The sequence below is a fragment of the Xiphias gladius genome, chromosome 24 (genome assembly GCF_016859285.1).
Source record: "Xiphias gladius isolate SHS-SW01 ecotype Sanya breed wild chromosome 24, ASM1685928v1, whole genome shotgun sequence".
Lineage (NCBI taxonomy): Eukaryota > Metazoa > Chordata > Actinopteri > Istiophoriformes > Xiphiidae > Xiphias > Xiphias gladius.
The window spans coordinates 498,362-524,460 of NC_053423.1; the positions used below are offsets into that span (position 1 = coordinate 498,362).

General features: G+C 38.5%; 1 protein-coding gene across 6 annotated transcripts in view; it reads left to right on the forward strand.

Annotated features, from left to right (window-relative positions):
- Window positions 1-26,099, forward strand: part of arhgef1a (Rho guanine nucleotide exchange factor (GEF) 1a) — an 88,026-nt gene that overhangs the window by 43,887 nt on the left and 18,040 nt on the right. For all 6 annotated transcript variants that reach the window (XM_040121083.1, XM_040121087.1, XM_040121085.1 and 3 more), the window contains 5 exons: window positions 2,848-3,019; window positions 14,316-14,392; window positions 14,569-14,741; window positions 17,859-17,926; window positions 22,813-23,001. In XM_040121083.1, the coding sequence (XP_039977017.1) occupies window positions 2,848-3,019; window positions 14,316-14,392; window positions 14,569-14,741; window positions 17,859-17,926; window positions 22,813-23,001 (679 nt within the window). The remainder of the gene's footprint in view (window positions 1-2,847; window positions 3,020-14,315; window positions 14,393-14,568; window positions 14,742-17,858; window positions 17,927-22,812; window positions 23,002-26,099) is intronic.

Below are 26,099 nucleotides of genomic sequence, written 5' to 3' on the forward strand. Positions count from 1 at the left end.
CTAACAATAACAATAACAAGACTAATAATAAAATGAATAATAATAATAAGGTTAATAATAATAATTAATGAGACAATTAATGGGGGCAGTAGGTGGCCCCGTCACAGATCCAGACTCTGCAGCACCGGAGGCAGAAGTACCTGTTGAAAGTGACAGGAGGAGAGAGAAGAAGATGAGAAAGCACAAAACTACGACATCCTTAAGTCCTGCAAGTTATGAAGTGGAGCCACCACAGATCAAACTTGTTCGAGGACATTCCCTAACACCCTTTCCCTGGTCCGTGGTCTGTCCCTCCTCGGAGCCCTCTCCATGGGAGCACCCCACAAGCTTTGCCGTTCAGAGAGGTTTTGAACCAGTCGTCTTGCCATAATGACATGGCCCTTGCAAAAGTGGGTCAGGTCTTTACACCTGCACATTTCTCCCACGTCCAACATGTTGACTACTACCATGTTGAGAACCGACTTACTGTTCACTTACTGTCTAATATATCTCAGAGCCTGACATGCACTGTTGTTACAAGATAATCAATGCCATTTGCGTCATCTGTAAGTGGTTGTTTTGGCTCATCTGTGGATTTCTCCCATTCACTTCAGTTGTACCTAAGGGTTCCACCCATTTCCACTCATCAACATTCTTCACAACTTTGTATCTTACCAAATTTAAACATTCTGTGCACATCGTTCATATAAGCATCACTGTTTTGCCTACTCTTATTTTTTTCTGGTTTTACAGAAAAAAACAGCATACTTAATACATTGTAATTGCTGGTCATAAGCAAGCACACCCATGGTATTCTAACTTCTTATTTTTATTCTTCCTCATTTTTTGACACATTTTAACTTTAGCACAGGTAAACCTTCAAACCTTATTCAGACTTCAAAATGGTCAGCTAATTTTGGACATTAGCGCTTCTATTAACCTTTTCAAGATCTCATACTTTTTGAAATATTTTGCTTTTTTTTCAACATTTTCCCCATTCAAATCACATTTGACCCTTTCAACTCTTCTTCAACCATTTCATACTAATTCTTACTTTCACCTAGCAACTTGATTTATTCTTACCAGTGACGGCACATTAATACAGCTTTTTACATTTTTTTGTAATCGCAGCTCAAGCTTCCTGCTCTTTCTAGAGGTGGAAATCATGATCACTTAGCTGATATGAATAACTTGATTCAATTTTGTTCAAAGATTTGTAGTCACTGACTATATACTGTGGTTCAGTTACTTTTTTTCTATAACCTAACACATCACAGTTTAAAGGCATATCAGTACTCACAACAGTAAGTGAACACATCACAGCTGACACGGCCCAACAGTCAGCTCTGATTCTGACTGTTTTCAGTTCAGCAGTACATTCAGTCTGTTGTTAGCCCCAGCTGTTACGTTCAGTTCAGTACAAAACTAGCCTATACCTGCACATAACGTTAATTTTACAACAGTTAGCAGGTTATAATTGTTTTCATGAATCAAAGCTGAGCTGTGTGTCTGTAAAGGACCTGAGCTCCTCTGCTGAAAGCTACTGATTCAGTCAGTGACAATGGTGATTCAGTGTAGTCAGTTCACTTTGAAAATTTGTTGATAGTGATTCATTCATACATGTGAACACCTCTATGACCTTTAGATGGTCAAACCTAGAGTGATGTAAAGTGCTTAAAGCTTCAGTTGTTCACTTCCTGCGAAAAGAGTCAAAGAATCAAGAACTCAGCCTGCTCTGACTCCCAAAATTTCCACACTTCATACAACTTGTAAAGCTGAAAACATATTCATCCTCTCGCACAATGTAACTATCTAAATAACTGGAATAGCACATCGTTTTTCAGACTGACAAGAGAGACATCCAAATTCCCCAACTCCAATGTTAACTGAGACCAGAAATCTCAAGAGGACAAAAAAATGAGTTTTTAAATTGCAGTATTTCCTAAATGTTTGGCACTAGGAGCGCATATTTTGGTTGGTCTATGTGTGGGCTGTGACCTGGAAAAATATGTAGCCTGATGCTATACTATGTGGGACCTACAGTTCTAATTTTTTGAGGTTTTGGGGTTTTATGATGCAGTGTTGCAATGTGCTCACTCAGGCAGTACTGGAATGTCTCACTAATACTAAATTGTTAGATGTGACTGCTTAAATGATATTTTTGATGTTTCACAATGCGATACAATTGTGATAGCAAAACCATTTTTTTTCCTTTTCCTTTTCCTATTAAATTAGTGGTAGTAGTAGTAGGACTAGTAGTAGTAGTGGTAGCAGTATTTAATTTTGTAATTATTAAAAATAAATGATTAAACTTCCAAGCACTTGTACCTAAGCACAGAACACTGTTTGGAAAGGGATACATTTAGCACTTCCTTATTTTTTGATAACATCTGCACTTGCTCCTGTAGAGATTAAATGCATTTAGTCACTTTGAAAACAATAGTGTCTGATAAATGAATATAATATCATGTCACAAAGGTGATTAAGAAATAGTACTTAAGGGTGTCTTGGTAATCTAGTCCTATTGAATGCCGACCTCGTAACAACAGTAACATTTTCTTGTTCAATTCCAACTGGGAACCTGTCTTGTCTACTTCTCTTAAACACAGTCAAACTGGCCTGGTCAAAGGTCAAAATACTTCCTTGCAAAAATCATAAAAAAAGATGCAGTATTTAATGACATCAGTCAGAGGTGGCAGATCCACCAGAAAATTACTACATTTCCATGCAGTTTTAAGTTTAAGATGATAGTTTGTAAGGTCTATTACTATATTCCATTTAAATTTAATCAAATTAGTTAGGTTCATTCATGTTCTTTAATTCTCTTTTGGACTCCAAATGGAAGATGACTTTTATCCTGGTTGGCAGATGGAGGAACTGGAGAAAACACAAAGGCTGCAAGAGATCCAGGCCAAGCTGGATCCAAGGGCTGAGACCAGAGTGAGGGATGGTGAACTTTTCAAGCCCGGAGAGTTGCTCCGCCGGAGACTTGTCCATGAAGGGATGCTTTTCTGGAAAACTCCAGGATCCCGACTCAAAGGTACACAGTACTGTGAAAACATTAGTCTGTGTGTAAATTAAGTGAATCTACAGTATGTAGCACTGCACATAACAATATTATTCTGGTGCTACACATTTAATAAAGTGAAAATAGTACTTAAGGTTGACAGTCCTTACTGGCAACTGGAATGCTACAGTCCTGGGTTCCCCTCACACAAGGTCTTTTGTCATCACTATCCCCCCATGTTGCTACTGAAACAACTGCATGTATAGGCACCATTATATAGTAGCTGCTATCTTGCTTCAGTAATGAATGAATAATCAACTAATTACAAATAATCAACAGTAATCACCTACAGTAATCAGTATCAGTATCAATATCACCATCTGAAAATGCAAAAATAGTATTTTAGGTTAGCAATCCCTATGCTGTATTTTCTGCTTCCATCTCAAACACAGAAATTTTTGAAACCACACTCCTATGTCTATTCCTGAGCATGTTGCCAATGTAGCAACACTGACACAAGCTGGAACTTTTCCAGTATTGAATAACAATAACACTGTCCCCTACATTTTAACATTAAATGAACACTTAAATGCACATACAGTCGTGGTTGAAATTTTTGGCTCACCTGAATTTTAAGTACATAATTTAGCATTAGTCAGAAATAAATGCAAATTAACCAATTTTTAATAAGCAAAATATTTTAATAAAATGTCCCAGGTTACAGAACAAAAATAAATAAATAAATGAATAAAACTCGCATAATAGTGAAATAATACAAACAAAAATATATGTGTTCAAGAACTTTTAGGTTTGCAGGAGTGCAATGGCAGATTTTAGCTCATGCCAAAGGTTTTCAATATGATTTTAGATCAGGACTCATTGCTGGCCAGTTTAAAAAAGTCCATATTTTCTTTTTCAACCATTCCAGCCATACCAGATTCACCTCTCGCACTGGGTAACAGATTTCTCTCTAAAATGCCTTGGTAATCTTCTGATTTCATAATTCTTTTGATACATTCAGTACCTCCAGTACCAGAACTTGATAGAACCTCCACCATGTTTTACTGTAGGTAAGGTGTTGTTTCCCTTATGGGCTTCACTTCGATACCTATAAACAAACTGATGTACTGCATTCCCAAAGAGATCTACTTTGGTTTCATCTGTCTATGGACAGATAATGTTGTATAATAAACGAGATTGTTGCTTATCTATGAAAGTGTTTGCAAGCATTAGTCTTTTTGTGCCTTTCTTTCAATACTGGTGTCCCCCTTGGCCTTTGCCCATGGAGCCCTACTTGGTTTAGTGTGCAGTGTATGGTACGGGCTGAGAGTACAAGTTTTTGTGCAGTAAACCATCATTCATTGGTTAATTCAGGTCACGTGAACGCTGAAAATTAAGCAAGGTGAGTCTTACTTTTTATATATTTTGTTTAAGGAACTAATTTAAATTCATCAAAAGGGTTCCAATAATTGTGTCAAGCGCACATTTTCTGTCTGTATTTTTTATTTCACTATATGAAAGCATTTTTTTTTTTGTTGTTCAGTAACTTTGGACATTAAATTAAATATAAATTAATTTGCATTTATTTTGGAAAATATTCTAAATTTTGTACTTAAAATTCAGGGGTGCCAATGATTTCAACCAGGACTGTAAACATAGACAAACTCTCAAATTAATAATGCAATGACTTTGTTCAGGAATCATTTAATAAGTAAAGGTACCTTTGGTCAGCCAGTTACCTCTGTGGCTCCTGCCTGCTGACATCGAAGTTATGCTGATAGCAGGTAGCAATTGTGCCACTGTGGCTGGTGGCAACATCCTGTCCTTACAGCTTATACCATACAACACAGGCACCTACTATAATTTCATCATGTAGCTGAAAACAGCAGCTTGTAGTTGAAATGGTTAGGAATAAGAAATGGTTAATATAGCAAGCTAATATCATAACATTGTTTATTATAGCCGAGATAAGCCCAGATAATCAAATTTTGAAGCTAATGTTGTTTCATTACTGTCTTTTCATTAGTATGTTTGCTCTGAGCTTGTGAAAAGGTGTAAATTAGAGAACCCAGATATAGTAAAATCAGCTCTTGTATCATTTCCCTCACTGTAGTATTTGTGGTTGCCATGGTCACATGGTGAGCCCTGGCAGCAAATTGGACTATCACCAACTCAGACAGCAGCAGTAGCTAGCTGTTGCGGTTGATGAGAGCACCAGCCGCCCCCTCTCTGCTTGCAGCTTCTACCATGGTCAGTGGCACAGCTGCTGTCGTGTTTACACTGAAAACAATGGAGGTGGTGTTGGCAACCTCTACATATTTGAAAGTACCTTAATTGTGCCACACTTACATCAGATATTGACCCAAAACGTTTTCATAGAAGTCTTGGTCATTCTTTGACCCATTCAAAGGGTAGTGGACCTCAATATTTAATATGAGTGATGTTAGCTAGTATTGCAGAGCACACCAAATATCACTAAAAAAACTGAATCTTAATCAACTAAAAATAGAAAGGAAAATGGATAATGAAAAGGCTGACATGACACATCCATCTCACAGTTGAAAGCAGAGTGAACTTAAGCATGATAAATAAAATGACCTGTACATATTTTCTCACAAATTTATTCCAGTCTGCCGTATTTTTTTAAGTGGTGTTAAGCTATTGTCAAAATTAAACAGGTCTGGGGTTCAAGTCTGTATACTTTAATATCTATTTATTAAGTACAGACAGATGCATTTTCCTAGCAGAAAAGTTTAATGTTTTTTAATCAGTGGGTTTCAGTCCCACATTTCCCTGTTGGATACACATCCAACTCTAAGGCCAGAAAACAAAACGTTAAAATAATCCAGGCTGCGTAACTCAAAGGCATGAATTAGGAGCATCTGCCATAGACACAAAAGACCGAATTTGCAGTGATCTATGGCACTGATATCAAATAAGAAAAGCACGGGGGTTGAATCTGAATCCATAGTAAGCAGAAGATCATTTACCACTTTACTGCAGTTTCAGGAGTGACAGGCCCTGAAAGCAGAAGAAAAGGTTCAAAAGATTCTTGTTAGATATGTGGGCTGAAAGCTGCTGAGACAGAACTCTTTCTAGTACTTTTGAAAAGAGTGGAAGGTTAGAGACTGGTCGATAATTATTAAAAGACCCTGGATCTAGTTGGGGCTTTCATAAGTAACGGTTTAACTACAGCAGTTTTAGAGCTGGTGGGGACTATGCCAGATGTAAGCAATGAATTTAACAATATTTAGGGTTGCAATTTCTAAAACTGGCCAGAAATTCTTGAAAAGGTTATCTGGTAGAGGGTTGAGGAGGAAGGTAGTAGGTTTTGAAGCCAACATCAACTTAAACAATAATTCTAGAGATATAGTCTCAAAAAAACAGAGACTATTTGGGATTCAACATAATGCTAAACTGGTTCCACAGAAAAAGCTGGAGATGAAGAACGAATTTTGTATCTAATCTCATCTATTTTGCTACAGAAAAAAAATCATGAGCCCTAAAGCACGGGCAACTAAGATTCGGTTTCTTTTGAACAAGTTTGGCAAAACACTGTCAGAAAGAAATATTGAATTATGTTTATTGTTATTGATTAAGCAAGAGAAATACACTGCTTAAGCAGTGGACAGAGCACAGCTCTAAATCAGCTTACATTCGTGCTACTGTAGGTACAAGATTTCCAGTTTAGATTTTTGACATTTGAGCTCCAATCTCCTGCAAGCCTGTTTAAGTGCACATGTTTCTTCATGTTTCTTCTTCTAGACTACTTTGACTGTTTCGGTGGTAAGAGATGCAACAGAAATTGATGAGACTAGACAGAGCTGTATTTAAGTAAATGTCACTGTCACAAAATTCAACAGGGCCTGTGAAAGGAGCCAGGATGACTGGTCATCAAGAGCAGTTTATGTTGATAGACCAATGTAACAATTTATTATAAAAACAATTAATTAATAATTAATGTTGCAGTTTTGTGAGCAATGAGTTTCTTCGTGGATGCTATCAATAGATGTTAACTTCATGCAGTATCCTTTGCATTTATGATGGCTCAGGTAAAAGAGGACTCAACAGGACGACTCAAGGCACTGGTAAAAGTTCAAAACAATTCACCTTTATTAAGACTCAACAAGAATTAACAGGCAAGGGAAAACAGGAGGCGCAGTTAGGGCATATGCAGCGTAACAGGCAGGCAGATAATCCAGGCAAAAAGGCAAAAGGAGCAGTAAAAGGCAAAATCCGAAGTCCAAAAATGGGCAGTTGATTAAAAACCGTCAGACAGGAAACCGGAAAAAACAGGCAACAATGCTGGAAAGCTATGGTGTGTAAGCACAATAGACAGTCTGGCAAGAATGAGTGGAAATGGGCCAGCATATATACTAGGAGCTGATTAGGGGATGGTCATTTTCCAACCCAGTTTAGAGGACACTAAGCCCATGTCCGTATAACGAAAACCTTGACAGAATGAACAAAGCCCTATCCCTAACCCTAACCAATTCAGAAGTGGACGTGGTTTCATCTAAACTGGTTTCATGGGCGGGGAAGAGTCACTTGGAGATGGGGAAGGGGACAACAAAGCAACGAGCAAGCTTCCATGACTCCACTCTTAGAGGCAGGTCCTGACTAGAGAGTCACACTTTTGGACTTTTGGGCTGATGAGGGATGGGAAGTGGCCGCAGGAACCCAGCTTGGGCTTGATGGGAGACATTGAGCAGACAGAACAAGCAGCCACAAATTCCTGGATATCAGCACCATGGTAGACCAGCAGAAGTGCTGATGGATGCGGGACAGTGTGCATGTTTGCCCCTGGATGACACACCAGACATGACGAATGGCCCCACTGGAGAACCTGAGAACGAGATGAACTGGGACAAAGAGGCCATTAGGAGGAAAGTTACTGGGAGTAGGTTGATTAGTGTATGAGCCTTTTACCTGCTGCTCAACTCCCCAGGTGACTGCTACCACAATGCAATGTGAAGAGATGATGTTGTCAGGGTTGCCAGGAATTTTGTCTGACTGGAACTGACGGGACAGGGCATCGGGCTTGATGTTCTTGGAGCCCGGATGGTATGAAAGAACCGCTGAACCGGTTGAAAAACAGAACCATCGAGCCTGGCGAGAGTTGAGATGCTTGACTGTGCAAATGCACTCCAGGTTCTTTGTCCATCCAGATGATGAACGGCTGCTCCGTCCTGTCCTGCCAGTGCCTCCACTGCTCCAGAGCAAGCTTGACAGCTAACTGCCCCCAGTTCCCAATGTTGAGAGCTTGCGGGGAAAGAAAACACAGGAGCGGATTTTTTGACCCTGAGCAGAGCATTTGGAAAGGACAGCCCCTACCCCCACATCAGAGGTAACCACCTCGATCACCAAGGTGGTCAAGGTGGTCAGATGGTGACCAGATGGTTCTCCAGCAGCTTCTGGAGAACCATCTGGTCACCATCTGACCACCTTGACCACCTTGACCACCTTGACCACCTTGACCACCTTGACCACATTGGTGCCATCATGGAGCACATCATTGACTAGGGCCTGTTACAGCAGGTGAGACCAAAAGGCATGAAAAAATATTCCAAACATTCAATGAGCACTCAGTGTATTGAACTCATCCCCCTCCTGAATGCGGACCAAGTGATAAGCATTTCCCATATCCAGTTTAGTGAATACAGTAGCATCTTGCAACAGTTCAAAGGCAGTGGAAACGAGTGGGAGAGGGTAACTGTTTTTTACAGTGATGTTGTTCAGTCCACTGAAGTCGATGCATGGTCGAATAGACTTGTCCTTCTTCTCAACGAAGAAGGACCTGGCCACCACTAGGGAGGAGGACAGACAGATGATGCCTCCTGCCAAGAATTCAACAATGTATTTTCAATAGCCTTGGTTTTGGGGCCAGACAGTATAGGCACCCCTTGGATGGAGAAGTGCCAGGCAGGAGGTCAATGGAACAGTCATTGGGGCGATGAGGAGGGAGACAGGTATGGGCGTTGTTGAACACATCCTGGAGGTCCAGATATTTGGGGGGAGCAGTCAGGATACTCAGAAGTCTTGGAGTTGGGGGAAGAGGGAGATGTAGCCAACTTTAAGTAGACAGCATGGCAGTGAGGACTCCACCCCAGAATAGCCCCCGAGGTCCAGTCAACATGTGGGTTATGTCTGCCCAGGGATAACCCAAAATTAACTGAGGAAAGTCAGTGATGTGAAAGTTTATGGTTTCATGGTGGTTACCTGACATGCTCAAGTGCAGGGGAGCTGTGCTGTGGGTGACGTGACATAAATAGTCCATCAAGAGCACTTGCTTCGACAGGATCCGAAAACCAAAAGGATTATCTGGACCAAAGTGCTCAAATGGACAGACAGATGGACAGACGGTTGGATGGACAAACATTGCCATCCTTCAGGTGACCTGTGACTCAGTCTAGGAGGGGCAAATCAGAAATACTGACCAATAAGTCACTTTGGTTTTAGGCAGGTCAATCATACTGACCCAAGATTGAATTTGCTTGTGCAGGCAGGCAGTTAATCTAAGGGCAGAGTAAACAGTCCTTTTTTTGCCATTTCACGACCATTTGTGGTGCCTTGACAATGAGACAGTTATTCTTATAATTCTATGGTTCTTATAACAGTTATCATGTCCTGTAATTACAAAATGGAAAAAAACTCAGAAAGAATGAATTGATGACACTGTTGCATGCTGGGACGCCTAGAAGACATGCAAACCCAGTACTATTAATTTTAACAAAAAATAAAACTATATCTGTCTAAATGATCAGACACATTAATTTATCTTTGATTCCATGCTAATCTGCAAGACACTGTATTATATTTAATCCATAAAGTATATGTTTTTATCTGGGTAACTTATTAGTGTGAGTACTTGCTTGAAAATTTGCTGCCTTTGGGACATTAGTATGTTCTGTAGGTGTTGTAGCCCTTTTATGAGTGTTTTTTTTTTTTTTTCTTCTCTTGCTTATTACCACCCATGTTACCTGCTGCATACAGATTGCCAACAGACCACAAAATACACAAGTCACTTTTTGTGGCTCATGAATCACTGGTAGAGCAGAAAACAGCTGCCTCTACTGTACCCTGGCAGTGCCCAAGTACCCCTATTCTACGTTCCTAAGATAGAGGAGGCTGCAGTTTTAGGACAGTCTTAACACCACATTTCTAGGATCCTAGTTTTTCTCAACAGCACCACTTAGCAAATTGGAGGACCACAAAAGTGCAACTAAGGCATTATTCCACTTATAGTTATAAAGGTTTATTCCACCCAAGTACTAGTTGTATAGTGGGCAAATTGTATAATTAGCATAATGAATTAATTATCAGGTAAAATAAAGACAGAATCATATCACCAGATATTTGAAAGTTTGGAGGGAGGCAAGACACAAGGATAACTCTCAGGGCAGATTCGAGATTACATACACACATACAGTGGGGTCCAAAAGTCTGAGACCACTTTCCTATTCAAGTGAAAGGTCTCTGGTGGTACTACATACTCTCCACCGACAGTATGGCCAGCATGTGTCAATGGAATTCTTCCAAAACATAAGAAGTGTTTATTTCTGTTCTGTAAAGTTTGTTGTTGGTTTTCCTTGATGGCTTTTGACACCTCTCTCTGTCTTTTTCTTTTGTTTTGTTGACCCCCACCTCCACTCTTTTCTCTTTTAACCTGAAGGGATAGTCCTAATATGACAGACATATATTGATGCAGGTAGCCAGTCAAAAAGACATAAATTAACTCCCCATGCTGTGTAAGGGAGTTTTGTTAATGGATTTGTTCCTCAATCTATTTAAATACACTCACTGAGCACTTTATTAGGAAGACATCTACACCTGCTTATTCATCTAATCAGCCAATCATGTGGCAGCAGTGCAATGCATAAAATCCTGTTATTACAGGTCAGGAGCTTCAGTTAATGTTCACAGGAAACATCAGAATGGGTGGTGCCATACGGGCTGGTTTGAGTATTTTGGAAACTGCTGATCTCCTGGGATTTTCATGCAGAGTTTACACAGAATGGTGTCAAAAACAAAAAACACAACATGGTGAACCTTGAGACAGATTTGCTACAACAACAGAAGACCACGTTGGGTTCCACTCCTGTCAGCCAAGAATAGAAATCTTAGGCTCCAGGGGGCACAGGCTCGACAAAACTCGACAATTTAAGACTGGAAAAATGTAGCCTGGTCTAATGAATCTGCTGATTTCTGCTGAGGCAAGCAGATGGTAGGGTCAGAATTTGGCATCAACAGCATGAATCTATGGACCAAACCTGCCTTGTATCAGTAATCCAAGCTGGTGGTGGTGGTGTATTGGTGTGGGGAAGGTTTTATTGGCACACTTTGGGTCCCTTAATATCAATTAATCACGAGTCTACCTGAGTATTGTTGCTAACCATGTGCATCCCTTTGTGGCCACAATTTACCCATCTTTTAATGGCTACTTTCAGCAAGATAACGCACCATGTCACAAAGCAAAAGTAGTCTCAAACTGGTTTCATGAACATGACAATGAGTTCAGTTTACTTCAGTGGCCTCCCCAGTCATCAGATCTGAATCCATTTGAACACCTTTGGGATGTGGTAGAATGAGAGATTGGCAGCATGAATGTGCAGCTGACAAATCTGCAAAAATGATGCGATGCAATCATGTCAAGATGGACCACAATCTCATAGGAATGTTTCCAACATCTTTTGGAATCCATGCCATGAAGAATTAAGCCTCTTTCAACAGCAATGGGAGGACCTAGTCAGTATTAGTATTGTGTTCCTAATAAAGTGCTTGGTAAGGGTATTTCAAACAACTCAAACTCTGTCTTTATCTGTTGCTCTGTTGAAATCCCTTTTCTCTTTGTTTAGCTCAGTAGTAGTCTGTCATTCTTTGAGGGTTGTAGTCCAGTGCATTACAGCGCATCACCAAAGCATTTTTCAAGTTAAAGGCTGCAGATTTATCAACGTCCTGCTGCCTTCAGATGGCTGAGGACAAAAGATACTGACAGGAATCACTCATATTTATTTATAGATTAAAGTAGACTGATTTACCAACATTCCTGCTTTACCCACATTAAAAATTATTTATTATGTTGATATTATGCATCTACTGCCTGAGTGTTTATTGCTGCACATTTGCTGCAAGTGTTTTGTTTCCTTTTCTTCACGAAACCACACTTTGCCAGCAGAGTGACTTTCCACCAGAAACAAACATTATTCTAAGACATCTGTTCTCATCACGTCTCAGACCTGATGCTCACCAAAATACGAACAACTTGCTATGCACTGCCTCATATGAATAAAAGTCCCACCTTTGCACCCTGCAATTCACCAAAATATCCCACGTATTGGTAAAATGGATTTCAAGGTCAGAAAAATATCAAACTCTAAGAGTGCCACTTGTGCTGTTCATTGTGCCACCAAGAAAATATGACCCAAGAATCATAGCCAAAAAAAATGAAAACAGACAACAAACTTCGGTGAGTGTTCCTGTTAAAGCATTTTAGCACATTATTATTTGTCGGTTGGAAAACAGTTAGTGTAGATGATCATATTCCACCAATTTCTGAATCATGTGATCCAGCGATTCAAATTAAAGATGCTCTATGGAGCTTTCTTTTGGACACAGAATTTTTGTTTACTTTCAGCTTTTCTCACAAAAAGGCATAGTGTTGATCCTTGAGGTCTATGCAGTTTGAAATCCCTGTGCTTGCTTTCAGTCTTCTTTATCCTTGCCTTTGTTCGGACATTGCTGTACATCAGCGGAATAATGTGAAATCCTTGGCAGGAATGTCAATGCATTCCTCTGTTGGTAAAAGTGATACTGCAGCATACACCGTAAAAGTTATGTAAGTGAAATTCTCAGGTGAGGTAGAGAATGGTGCACACATCATATACCAAAAATAAACATGTCCACCAGCAGGTGGCATTATAATCAAGATAAGTGTGTTTTGGCCAGTAAGTTCCACATTGTACATTGCACATTCAAAAACGCAATGCAAAAGCAAATGCAAAACCTACTTTTTCAAACTCATCTTAGGTTGAAATCCAATCTACATAAATTGTTTCAAGTAACATCTAAGGAACCTCCTGACTGTTGGATCACTTAACCCAAAACCTGGGATAAATCCCAATAGGTTCACTCAACCCCAATCTAGGTTAACAACGTTTACTGGAATACCCCTCAGAAACATTTCCAACCTTGGTTGAATATTGACACTTGCATTGTGCCCGTGGGGGGGCCGCCGAGTGCGGATTGCGTGGAGGGCCTGTTAATACCTGCCTGCAGTTCTAGTTTTGATCGTTTCAGTTCCACACTTCCAACATGCAGTTCAATGCTTATCAAGTCTTGAGCATGTAAAGCAGAAGGCACTTAAAGCTTTATTACTATTAAACTCTTTCAGATTCATAATCCGATTTATTGATGTTTTATACTCAACATGTCTATTACCTTATGAATGTTTGCTAACACAAACAGTACAATGGATTTGACTCTTCAGGTGTTGAATACATAACATCCAAAGTTTTCATATAAATAATGCATTCCTTCAATCTATTTTCCAGTCACACACTAACAAACAGTCTTGTAGAGCTCTAGGAATCAGTCTGTTTTGGCACAATGGCACCATGAGTTTATAAACTGTTACACTTTTAGCAATTTTAAGAATTTTTACATTTAATGGTTTTGTAAGTTTTTCTAATTTTTCTCTAACATGACATTATGTGACAATGTATGTCCTTGCTGGTCGACAGATGACTGTCTGTTCCCTTTCTGTGGTCCTGACAAGGTTATGAGACACTTTCCAATTGTTAGAGATGTATTTCCTGCTTGACAGCAATACAAATAATTGAGCCAACAGAAACCTCGTTGCTTAAAATGGGACTGTGTAGTTAAAATTATAACGACAAGACAACAAGAACTTCAGAACTTCAGACTTTGTGAATACCTACTCCCAAACTACCCTTAAACATATAGACAGGTGAACATCTATAGGAGATTTTGGACCCATGTGTTAGACATCGCTCTCCATTACCATCATCAAAAGACCAAATGAGGGAATATCTTTTGGAAGATATTCCAGAGACAAGAGATCCAGAGACTTGTATAATCAATGCCAAAGTGCATTGAAGCTGTTTTTTTTTCGTTTAATTTGTCACCCATCTGTATGTACTGTATTGGAAAAAAAGACAACAACTTGACAGTATTTTGATGTGTGGTTGTATATTTGTGTGTGTGTGTGTGTGTGTGTGTGTGTGTGTGTGTGTGTGTGTGTGTGTGTGTGTGTGTGTGTGTGTGTGTGTGTCTGGTGTATGTGTGTGTATGTGTGTATGTGTGCCTGTAGATATGCAGGTCTTATTGATGACAGACATCCTGGTGTTTCTGCAGGAGAAAGACCAGAGGTACATCTTTCCATGTCTGGTAAGAAAAAGTATTCACACACATAAAAGAGCACACTAAAACTGAATTCCCAGATGGCTCATTTGTTTTGCAGATGACTGGAAAAACAACAGTTCCTACTGTTGTTCTCTCACCTTTCCTCTGTTTCTATTTATTACTTTCTCCAACAACAAACAATCCATTGCTGTGTGATGCAGGACAAACCTCCAGTACTGTCCCTTCAGAACCTGATAGTGAGGGATATAGCCAATCAGGAGCGAGGCATGTTCCTCATCAGCGATTCCTCTCCTCCTGAGATGTATGAGTTCCATGCTGGCTCCAAGGAGGACAAGAATGTCTGGATACGCCACATCCAGTGCACTGTCAGCAAGTGGGCAAACACACCAACACATCTAACATATACTGTGACAATATATATATATATGCTAATCAGAATAGTCATGGTGGAATAACATTCATAAATGCATATTTCAAAGTATTGGTTAAAGTAGTTTTTGTCGAAGCAAATGTTTCTAACCACCTGTACAAGCTGAAAGTCACTAATATTGTTGCTCTCCAGGTACATCAGGGTGTAGCTGCGAAATTTTGCCAAGTGCCCTAAAACAAAGTAGAATTTGTTTAGGAAACCCCTGAAACCCACTAATCTGAATGGATAGAATAAAATTTTATTCATATTAAATGTGAAATCACATATGTAACAACAACATGGAACTTTAGAAGCAAGATTCTGTAATATTTTATCCCACACCTGGTGAGTCAGCCCTCACATCACCCTTAACTGCAACTTAGACTTCCTGCCGTAGCTGCTGTGTCTGTGCCTGCTGATCGTTCTTCCATTTATGATGAAATGAAGGCTCCAGAAAAAACTTTGAATGCCTACTTAAGGTATTATACTGGAACCTCTGGACTTTCATGGGTTTTCAGGGCTGAGAATACAACGAAGTGTGAAAGTATTCATAGAAACAAAAATAAGTGTGAAGTGTAAATGTATGCATTGCATTCTCCCTAAAACCTTTTCCAGCTGGAAGGGGGATCCATCCGTGAAATATATGGTTGCAAGAATTTACAGGTTGCCAACAGGGGTGCTTCCAATGATGTGCTGACTCTGCCATATTTGGGAATACTGGCAGTTCGGGCATAGCTGAGTGAATGCCTTGAAAGTCCCATGTCTCCAAAACTCGACACTATAGATTCACTTGCAGGCTTCTTTCAGGCAGCTCTCAAACACAATGTGCATAGGGTCAGTATAACTGGATGTGGACTCCAGCCTGGTATTGTTAAAGGAAAGGAAAGGAAACATTTGAGCATTTTCTCTATAATTTACAATTATATCCATAGGCAAAAATCTATATTGTAAAAATACAATGTCAGTAATGTTAAGAAACCAGTTTTCTTGGATGTGATACTATAATGCAAGACATGATGAGTTATTAAAAGAATTTAAACCTATCTTAAAAGATCATTTTTCACAGTGAGCTCAGGCAAAAGAATCTGCCTTTTAGTAAATCAAAAGCTTCCATGTCAAGGTGATTCATCATAGCAATGAAAAAAGAGTTGCATAAATTAATGCACCTCTATTATTATCATTAATATTGGTGGGCTGATAAATCAGCCAAATATATAATTGCAGATATATTTGCAGATGTATTGGTGTTAGCATATATGTCAGTGCAGAAATGCAAAAGATACATTTCAAAACAGCATCACTTTTCCATAGTTTGTCCACCAGATAGTAGTGACATGTTTATTTTGCAACTAAAAAATGTCCTACATATTCTATATATTTTTTAAACTTTGAAATACCAATATCAATATCAACATCAGCCTCAAAAATCCTGTATTGAACTGGGTATTTTACAGTTACTGTAACTTTTGTATTTCAGTTAATTTTGTTTGCTAATATCTTATTTGAATCTCTCTGTTCTCTGTTCCTGTTCCAAGATTTGCTGGTTTTATTTATTTAGTTATTCTAATACACACACACACACACACACACACACACACACACACACACACACACACACACACACACACACAGAGAGAGAGAGAGAGAGAGAGAGAGAGAGAGAGAAACACAAATACACACACAGTCACACATTCACTTAATTTCACACACAACAACAACAACCCTCCCTTTTCCCCCTTCTTCCTTTGTCGGTCCCTCTCTTATTATTCTCTGTCTATATTAGGCTACACTGTAGCTCGATGTGATGGTCCTGGAACCTTGGGCTTGGCTTCTGGGAAATTTAAATGGAGCTAAAGTGATAGATAAATAAATATATATATAAAAAACTCTAAATGTAGTACATGTAACATAGGCATTACAACCTACAGTAAACTGGGCAGTGACAGCTGTCCAGTAGTGGATGCCCCACCAGCCACAAAGCAAAAATACCCAAAAACGATTCTTAGAAAAATAAATCATATTTATAAATATTTGAAAGAGGCAATTAAATTAGTTTTTGGTTTTTAAGAATTTTAATATTACTTTGTATGATACAGTGTGAAATTAACCACAAAAAATAGTCTGTTTTGTTTTCTTTTTTAAATAGGTGCCATCCAAACCATGCAATTCACACTAAAGCAAATTAACTTAATTTCCACCTTGCGCATCCACTCTGATCTGTGGGGCTGATCACAGACCATATAAAGATGGACATAGTGATGTGTGACATTCAAACATTCAGTGTATGTTGCAAAGTATGTGCGGAGTCAGGAGTTAGCAAACCAGGAGTCCAATCAATGAAACCAGATTGGAGGTGTGCATTACAGCTACTTGGACTTATAAAAAAACATTCAAACATTTTGAGTTTGCTATTCACAAGAAGCATCTGCTGATGTGAACCATGCCTCACACAAAAGAGTTCTCAGAAGAGTAAGCATCAAGAATTGTTGATTTACATAAAGCTGGAAAGGGTTACAAAGTCATCTCAAAGAGTTTATTCATCAGTCCATAGTTAGGAAAACTGTCTATAAATGGAGATACTAAAGTTCTCTGTCCACTCTCCGTAGAAGTGGGCGCCCATCTATGATGACTCCAAAGGTAGAATGCTCAGTGAGGTCAAAAGAGTAATAGCTAAATTCTTAAAGGAATCATTGGTGCTGGTTTACATCTCTGTTCATGAGTCTACCATACAGAAATCATGGTGTATGGAGCATTGACAATGCTGTCTATGGCAGCATACCACAGAGAACGGCACTGTACTCCAAAATAAACATCACTGTGTTGCCTGAAGTGCACCAAAACGCAGCTTGACTCACCACAACACTAAGCAGTTTTCCTTTTAGCTCCTCAACATGACATGACCTTTGGTTGTGTATTGTTGTTGGTGTATCTCTGTCTCTTGTATCAGTGTCCAATATGTATCAGTACATTTTTAAACTACTAACCATTAGTAAAATAAAACATTAAAAATGTATAAGTACAAAAAACATCCATGTCCAATCACATCACTGATAACCTGATATGTGTGGTTTATTTGTTCAGGTGCCCATCAAGAGAGGAGTTCCCCCTAATAGAGACTGAAGACAAGGCCCATCTGAGGAGACTCAAAGGTCAGGAGACAAACATTAATGACACAATCAAAGGAATATATTCGTATGGCACTTTTGTGCCACTGCACTGGTTCACTGGCATTTTCCTTTCGCACACTGAGGTTATTTCCCCGTCTACTGGTTTGGTATCTTGGTGATTTTTCGTGCATCCTGGTGGGAGCAGAGGTGCAGAATAGGATATGCTGATGCAAATCCAGCTGTGCACTGCATGGTCCGCTGCCTTCCACCTCAGAGCAGGTTAACATCTCAACTTCTGTTTCATAGTATTTTGGTCACGTGTGTTTGTTAAAAGCACACCCATATAAACCTCCCCCTTTATTCATGTTTTACTCCTCTTTCCAATTTTATGTGATGTGATTATGCAGACAAAAAAGTTGTATTCTGATTATGGTATTAATTCCAGCCAGACAGAATTAAGATTAATGAATAATTCTTACCACCTCCACAATCCACGGCAGTAAGTAGGGTCTATACTGACGGCCTTTTTACTCTTGTGAGTCTCTTTACAGCTGTCTGAAGGCAGCAGATATCTGTTTCATCTGCACTCTCAAACAAGAGTGATGTTGCCACTGTCAAACCACAATTACTCACGGCAGATCAGCTGGGTAAATTGTGTGCAACCAGCACCAGACTGTTACAGAATAACAGAAACCTTTGTGTTTATGTTCACATCAAACTCGTCATTTGCTATAAAATTCTTCTACAGTTTCTACTGTAAATCGCGTGTTAGAGATCAACACATTTTTCATGAAAGTTAACAGACTCTTCCATTTAAAACTTCTCACTCCACTAATATCTCCCTCACATGACTGGCCGTTCTTTTCTCCTCCACTGCTGTCTCCATCAAAAACACCGGGTAACTGGGGCATTTTGATATATACCGGTAGACGTATGGCTGCAATGAGCAACATGAGACTGTTCGAGTTCCATTTTATTGTGGTGTTTCAAAAAACACGAGTGTTATTTTAAAAAATCATAATTTCTTTGTGGATCATACCAGGATCATTTTTACAATAATTCATAAATAAAGAAATACAACATGAAAAACTAGACCAAATTTTTAATTTTACTTTCACTGTTCATATGGGTCTATGGTGGTATTTAATGGCAGATGGTTATGAATCATTGTATGACAAATAAACAGCGCACTATTACACACAGAAAATGTAATGATCATAAGATCTTGAACATGTCCAAAGTGAATTCAAATGTGAATTCAACTTAAAAGACACATCATCTCTTCCTGCAGGTATATTTGAGCTGTTGTGTTCATGTTTTGACGCTTTCTACATCCAGGACAACATAAATTTTCCCCTAAAGAAAAACTCTCCACAGGATTCCCAAACTATCAGTGCATCATTAGGGAAAGAGCCCTGTGTTGAAAGAGGATGAAAGTAATGAATGTGATTGGCTTTTATTGTCAACATATAATATGCCCACCTATAAAGTATGATAATGTATTCTTTCTGATCTCACCCTGTATGGCCATGACAATACCAAAGTGCTCTTGGCATGACCCTGATGCACTGGGTGGAGGGAACTTAACAGTGATCTGTGCTGCACTGCTGGTTTCACGTAAATAGAGCCCTGTGTCTCTTCAATGAGCATATAGTCCTACTCATTTTAACCTGTTTCCCTGGACTTCTAAATCATGCAAGTCAAGTCAGTTTTTATTGTTATTGCCTAAAATCACAAATCACAAATTTACCCTCAATGACTTAATAATCTGTATAGAATACAACACTCTGTGTCCTTAGACGCACAAATCAGATAAGGGAAAAATTCCCACAAAAAAACCCTTTAAGAGAAAAAAAAAAGGAAGACATTTCATAAGGAGCAACAGAGGAGGGATCCCTATTCTAGGACAGACAGACATACAATAGATATCTTTGTGTACAGAATCTATTATGTTGTTCTACATAATAGATTTATAATATGAACAATCAGTTGGACAAAATGAGATAGTTATAGTATAGTAATGATATAAGTATTTGGACAGTGACACAATTTTGGTATTTTTTTTTCTCTGTACACGACTACAGTGGGCTTTAAACGAAGCCATCAAGATTTGATTGAAGTGTAGATTTTGAGCTCTAATTCAAGGGCAAAAATATCGCATGAACTGAATTACAGCCATTTTTATACATAGTCCCTAATTTTCAGAGGCTCAAAAGTAACAAACCAACATAATTATAAATAATAATAAATAATAATAATAAATATAAAGATTATTTTTATTAATTGGATGATAATCCTTTGCAGTCAATGACGGACCTAAATCTGGACCTCATGGACATCACCAAATGCTGGGTTTCCTCCCTTGAGATGCTTTACCAGGCCTTTACTGCCTTCATTTGCTGCCTGTTTGTGGGTCTTTTTGCCTTCACTTTTCTCTTCAGTCAGTGAAAAGCACACTAAAATGGGTTGAGGTCAGATGACTGACCTGGCCGTTGAAGAATATTCGATTACTTTGCCTTGAGAAGCTCTTGGGTTGCTTTCAAAGTATGTTTTGGTTTATTATCCATCTGTACTGTGAAGCAACGTCCTATCAGTTTTGCAGCATTTGGCTGAATCTGAGCAAAGAGTATAGCCCTATACACTTCAGAATTCATGCGACTACTTCTATTGGCAGTCACATCATCAATAAACACCTCTAACCCAGTTCCACTGGCAGCTGTACATGCACATGCCATAATACTAACTCCACCATGTTTGACAGATGATGTGATATGCTTTGGATCATTTTTAAACAAAGTTTAATCTGGCCTTTCTGTTCTTGAGTGTTACCAGCGGTTTAAACCTTGTGGTAAACCCTCTGTATTTACATTCATGAAGGTGTCTTAGATGTAGACTTTGACAATGATACACCGACCTCCTTGAGAGTGTACGTGACCTATCTTGATGTTATAAAGTTGTTTTTCTTCACCAAGGAAAGAACTCTGTCATCATCCACTTTAGTTGTCTTCTGTGGTCTTCCAGGCCTTTTGGTATTGCTGAGCTTGCCAGTGCTTTTCTTCTTTTAGAATGTACAAAATTGGTGATTTTACCACCCCTAAAGTTTCTGCCACTTGTCTGATCGGTTAGTTTGTTTTTTTCACCTTAATCATGGCCTCCCCTATTTGCATCAACACCTCTTTGGACCGTATATTGAGAGTTCCCATGAAGATCTACCAAATGCAAATTCGACACTCTAAATCACCTCCAGACCATTTATCTGCATAATTTTTTATGAAATAATGAAGGAAAAGACCATACCTGGCCATGAAACTGATTGTGAGTCAATTGTCTCGGAAAATGAGGGACTATGTAAAAAAATTGCTGTAATTCCTAAACAGTTGCAATTATGCAATATTTTTGTTTAAACCCCTTGAATTCAGGCTGAAAGTCTACACTTCAAACACACTGTAGTGGTGTACAGACGCAAAATTATGAAAATGTTTTTGCTTGTGAAATGGTCGCGAAATTTAATCGCGAAATTTAATCTATTAATTTGAATACATGGACAAGAATTTTCTGTTTTTTTCATGACACTCAGTACAACTTTTAAACTAATGTATTTCGATTGAAAATGTAGCCGCAGGAGGTGGTTGGGCTGGATGCATACAGTGCCTAAACATAACCATAAATAAGTGCAATAATCTAAGTTGATATTTTACTGTCACAAAAAAGGGAAAATTTGTGTCCATGTACACGAATCAATATATCATATTTCATGACTATTTCACGAGCTGCTGTGAGATTGGTTTGAAGGAGGGCAGACTACACAAACATACGAGAGGCAGAACCAAGCACACCATTCGCATGTCAAGGAGGAGGAGAGGGAGTCAAGGAGAGAGCTGAGACTCCTGGACAGCCATGGGAGGGAGAGAGGTCCCAGGCCGTCACTGTGCTTTATTTTTTGTATTTCTATGAATTCCTGTTTCCTCTTAAAAGAATAGTCATAATCACCTTTTGACCAGTCGATGAGGCTTAAATGTAGTACAAATGGTGATTGGAACAGTATGTACTTTTCACTGCAAAAAATTCCCTCAATTAGTCTAAAACCAATTAATGTATGTATGTGTGTGTCTGTGTTATATCTCAGACTCTGACTGATCTCAAACTTAGCACCAACACTTGGTTTCTGTTAACTTTGTCCAGACCCCTTTTCTTTTTTTCTTGTACGTTTTTTGCTGAAGTTGAAACCTTTTCAACTCGAGTAGTCGTGTCTTCATGTCAAGGTTGTACTGCCTAGGGCAATTTTGTGTTTATTGCGTCCACTCACATTTTTCAAATGACTTAGTATGGAATCACACTGTGTCCAAAATTAGCTTCTAATCAGTAGTGTTTTTTCTTTCTGTGTTTTAATACTGTTTGTACTGTTTGCCATGGAAAGTGCTCATTTCTGACTGTCTGGTGGGTGTTAAAATGCTTAAGGTATGTTTAACCTTGAGTACTGCAAATAACCATAGCAAAACATTATCTTTTTACGGTACAGTACCAGGTAGTTTGGTGACCATGGGTTATACTGACAACAGACATAAAACACTGCCTCAGTTACCTTTAGTTAGTGGTCATGGTATGTATGATAATTCACTCTGTGGTGTCTCTGTGTAGAAAACAATGGACCTCAGAGCGCATTATTGCTTATTGTGTATTAGGTTTGAGTATTAATGCTGTGTGTTAGGAGAGTGTATTTTTATGTCAGGTGGCAGGATATAGGTGTTGGGTGGTAAATGGACTGCACTTATATGGCACTTTTCTTATTCATCGCTCACCCCCAAATTCACCCAAATTAGTATTCAACAGATGTGAGACTGGGTATAAATAGGCAGGAAATGTTGTCATGTGATGTATTAGATATGTGTTAGATGCATGATTCATTAATTCTCACCCACCACCCATAGCTGACCTCCAGCAGAAGGACCTGGAAATTCTGGAACTCCTGCAGGAGAGGGTGACTTTATTCTGTGAGCTGGCAGAGTTGACAAGTGGTCAGGAGGGCCTACAGCCTCCCATCACTCGTTACTTGTTCAGGGCAGACACACCCCAAGCTGCCCGTGCAGAGAAACTTCTACTGGATGCTACAGCTGAAGGTAACAAACCAAATTTCAGGTCAACAAAAAATAATTCTTATTTGTTAGTTTGCAAAGAAGGAGGATGGTGTTCACATCCAACCCTAACTGGACAGGACAAAAGAAAATAACTGCACTTGTGTCTAGTTAGAAACCAGTTGGCATTAAAACCTAACATGCTTCAGGTCGGTGTTGACTGATTTTACAGACTTGAAAGGGCAAGTTTATGTTTTCACTAACTGGAACCAAGTTTTTATCCCAAACCTTGAACTCAAGCTCAGCAGTGCATGAGACGCTATATCCATTGTCAAAGTTATGTGTTTTTTCTACATGCAGCCATGTACTCTGAACTCCCCTCTATTACTACTGTCCTGTATAAGAATGTTATAGAAAAACCATATCTACTAAAAATAACCCAGGCAGCAACATTTTCTCAGAAATGTATGGCAAGGCAAAGTAGTAGCATATAAAGATTTTTTTGTAGCACTCATTGTTTAAAAGATGTGTACTGTAACTATGACCATTGATAAAGCTAAGGACAGAATGGAGTGAAGGCAGCAGCATGCTGATAAATGATATCCCTATATTCCAGAAGTGAGTGGAAAACTGCTTTTGCAATACTCTTTGTACAAGTCAGAGGTGAGCTGGTTCTGGTTTATGATGTAATGTTTACCTATCATTGAGTTAGATGCCAGGATATTTTGTGACCATTATTATTCTAGTCAGAATGGAGCTTAATACTGTAATCTTATTATTGCAATCTTAATAACTGGATAGCATGAATACATACTAATTAAAGGTTAAAACATGCACTTTGCAGTTAATGAGACAGAATCCTTGATACAACATTATCCCCAATTTACATTCACACTTGGAAGAGACATAATCATCTATATAAAACGTGAACAGGTCAGAGCGCAAAATGGATTCCAGCAGCACAACCTTGGTGACCCACAGGAATTCAGATTTGGCCGTCCATGCCCCCATAAACTAATGTTTGAACTAGTTACAGACATACTTCCCAGGCTGATGAATAGAGAATAATCAACTAAAGTGTAAAAGTATATCATAAATCAATAAATATAAGAACAACATGTGTTGATGTCTACTAGGGTGTTTGAATAATAGATGACAGTGCAAACTGCTGTCATAGTGCTATGACTGGCTCAACTCAAGTCACTGGAATTATACAGGCGCTACTTTTCTCCATGAATGTAATACACTGCAAAAATACCCTTTCAAATGTAAAAATATTTTGGATATGAGCATTACTTTGCTTGAAACAAGCAAATCTGGCTGCCAGTGCACTCTGTAATTTTAACTTGATAAGATTTCTGAAAATCAGACTATCCAGCTACCAGAAGTCTTAAAAATAACATCAAAAAGGCACTTTTCAAGGAATTCTTGTTTAGTGTAGTTAATTCAATTCAATTCAATTCAATTCAATTCAATATTACTATATACTAAGGGATTACAGCACTTAAAATAAGATTAGTGCTATTCTTTTTTATGGAAAACGATGTTCCTCAGGCAACACCTGAATACTATCTGGCATAACTGGGTTTTTAACTTATGACCTTCAAGTTGGAAAGCACATGTGTTAATCACTGACACCCAGTTCCAAATGGCCTATGATCAGATGGCTTTAGCTGTGGGAATGCTGATCTGTAATGAGTCTACCACTTTGGTCCAGACTGAAATGTCTCATGAACTACTTAATGTTTTGCTATGAACTTTGCTTCAGACCTTCATGGTCAAAACAGGATGAATACTACTGACTTTGGTGATCTCCTGACTTTTTCTCTAGCACCACCACCAGGTCAAAGTTTCAATTATCCATTGAAATATTTCTCCATCTATTAGATGGATTGGGACAAAATTTGGTTCAGATATTCATGGTCCACAGAGGATGAATCTCAATTACTTTAATGTTCCCCTGAGGTTAAACTTTGAGTTTTGCAACACCTTGGTTTATGACCAAATAACTCCAAAAGTAATGGAAGGATTTGTTGTACTTTCTCTTCTGTACTAATGTTAGAGTGTTAGCATGCTAACACTCTAAACTACGTGATTAACATGGAAAACATTTTACCTGCTAAAACATCAGCATTGTCACTGTAAGTAAGTGTTAGTATTTTAATATTAGCATTTAGCTCAGCCTCACAGATCCACTAACATTGCTATAAAGTCTTGTTTGTCTTGTTTATTGACAATGGATATTATGAGAATATCACCTTTGGTGGCACATCTGATCAATAATGATTATCTAATGATTATTCTGAGGCTTTACTTTAGGTAATTGCATCACTGAAAGAGATGTAAATCATCTGAAGTACTATTGTTATCAATGTAATGTGACAAGTTGAAAAGATGCTTTAGAAACAAAAGACTAAAGGTTTAAATTAGATTAGAACCCAAAGAAGATAAAATTGTTAACTAGAATATTTGCATTTTCTTCAGAAAATTCACCTGATTGCTGAAAGCTGCTGCTGTTGCAAGAATTATTGTGCTGCTTATGAATGTGTCATTCAAAGACTGAATCCATAACAACTAGACTATCAGCACTGACACTAACAGAAGACTAGTTAACATCTACAAACCATTACTTCAGAAGATACATGTTTGACATTCATTGCAGGACTGCACAATTTCACCTTTTTTGTTGGTGACTATGAGTTTGGAAAAATATCTAACATTCCTCAACATATGCCCCTCAGTGGATTCCTCACATGACTCTATTTAAAGTTAGTTTTTTATTATTTTAATTACAATTATCAGTGCAATTACACAAATGACTACCATAACACTGGCTTGTATACCAATCTTATATCTATTAGGGACATGAAATGCTACCAATGTACCAATAGAGGGCACTTGATGACCACAAATGGCTGGCACACCACTGTGTCGCTTGTAAATTTAATATCTGCGAGTGTAGTCCACTGTTGGAGTGACACAAAATACAATAATAATAATAATATAATAATATATAATAATAAGTCAACCAAATAAAAAATCAGCATAAGACTACTCTTAAGAAATACTGATATCCATGTAGACACCTTGAAATGGACCCTTAATGGCATATTGGTTATCCACTTAGCTGTTGACATGAACCA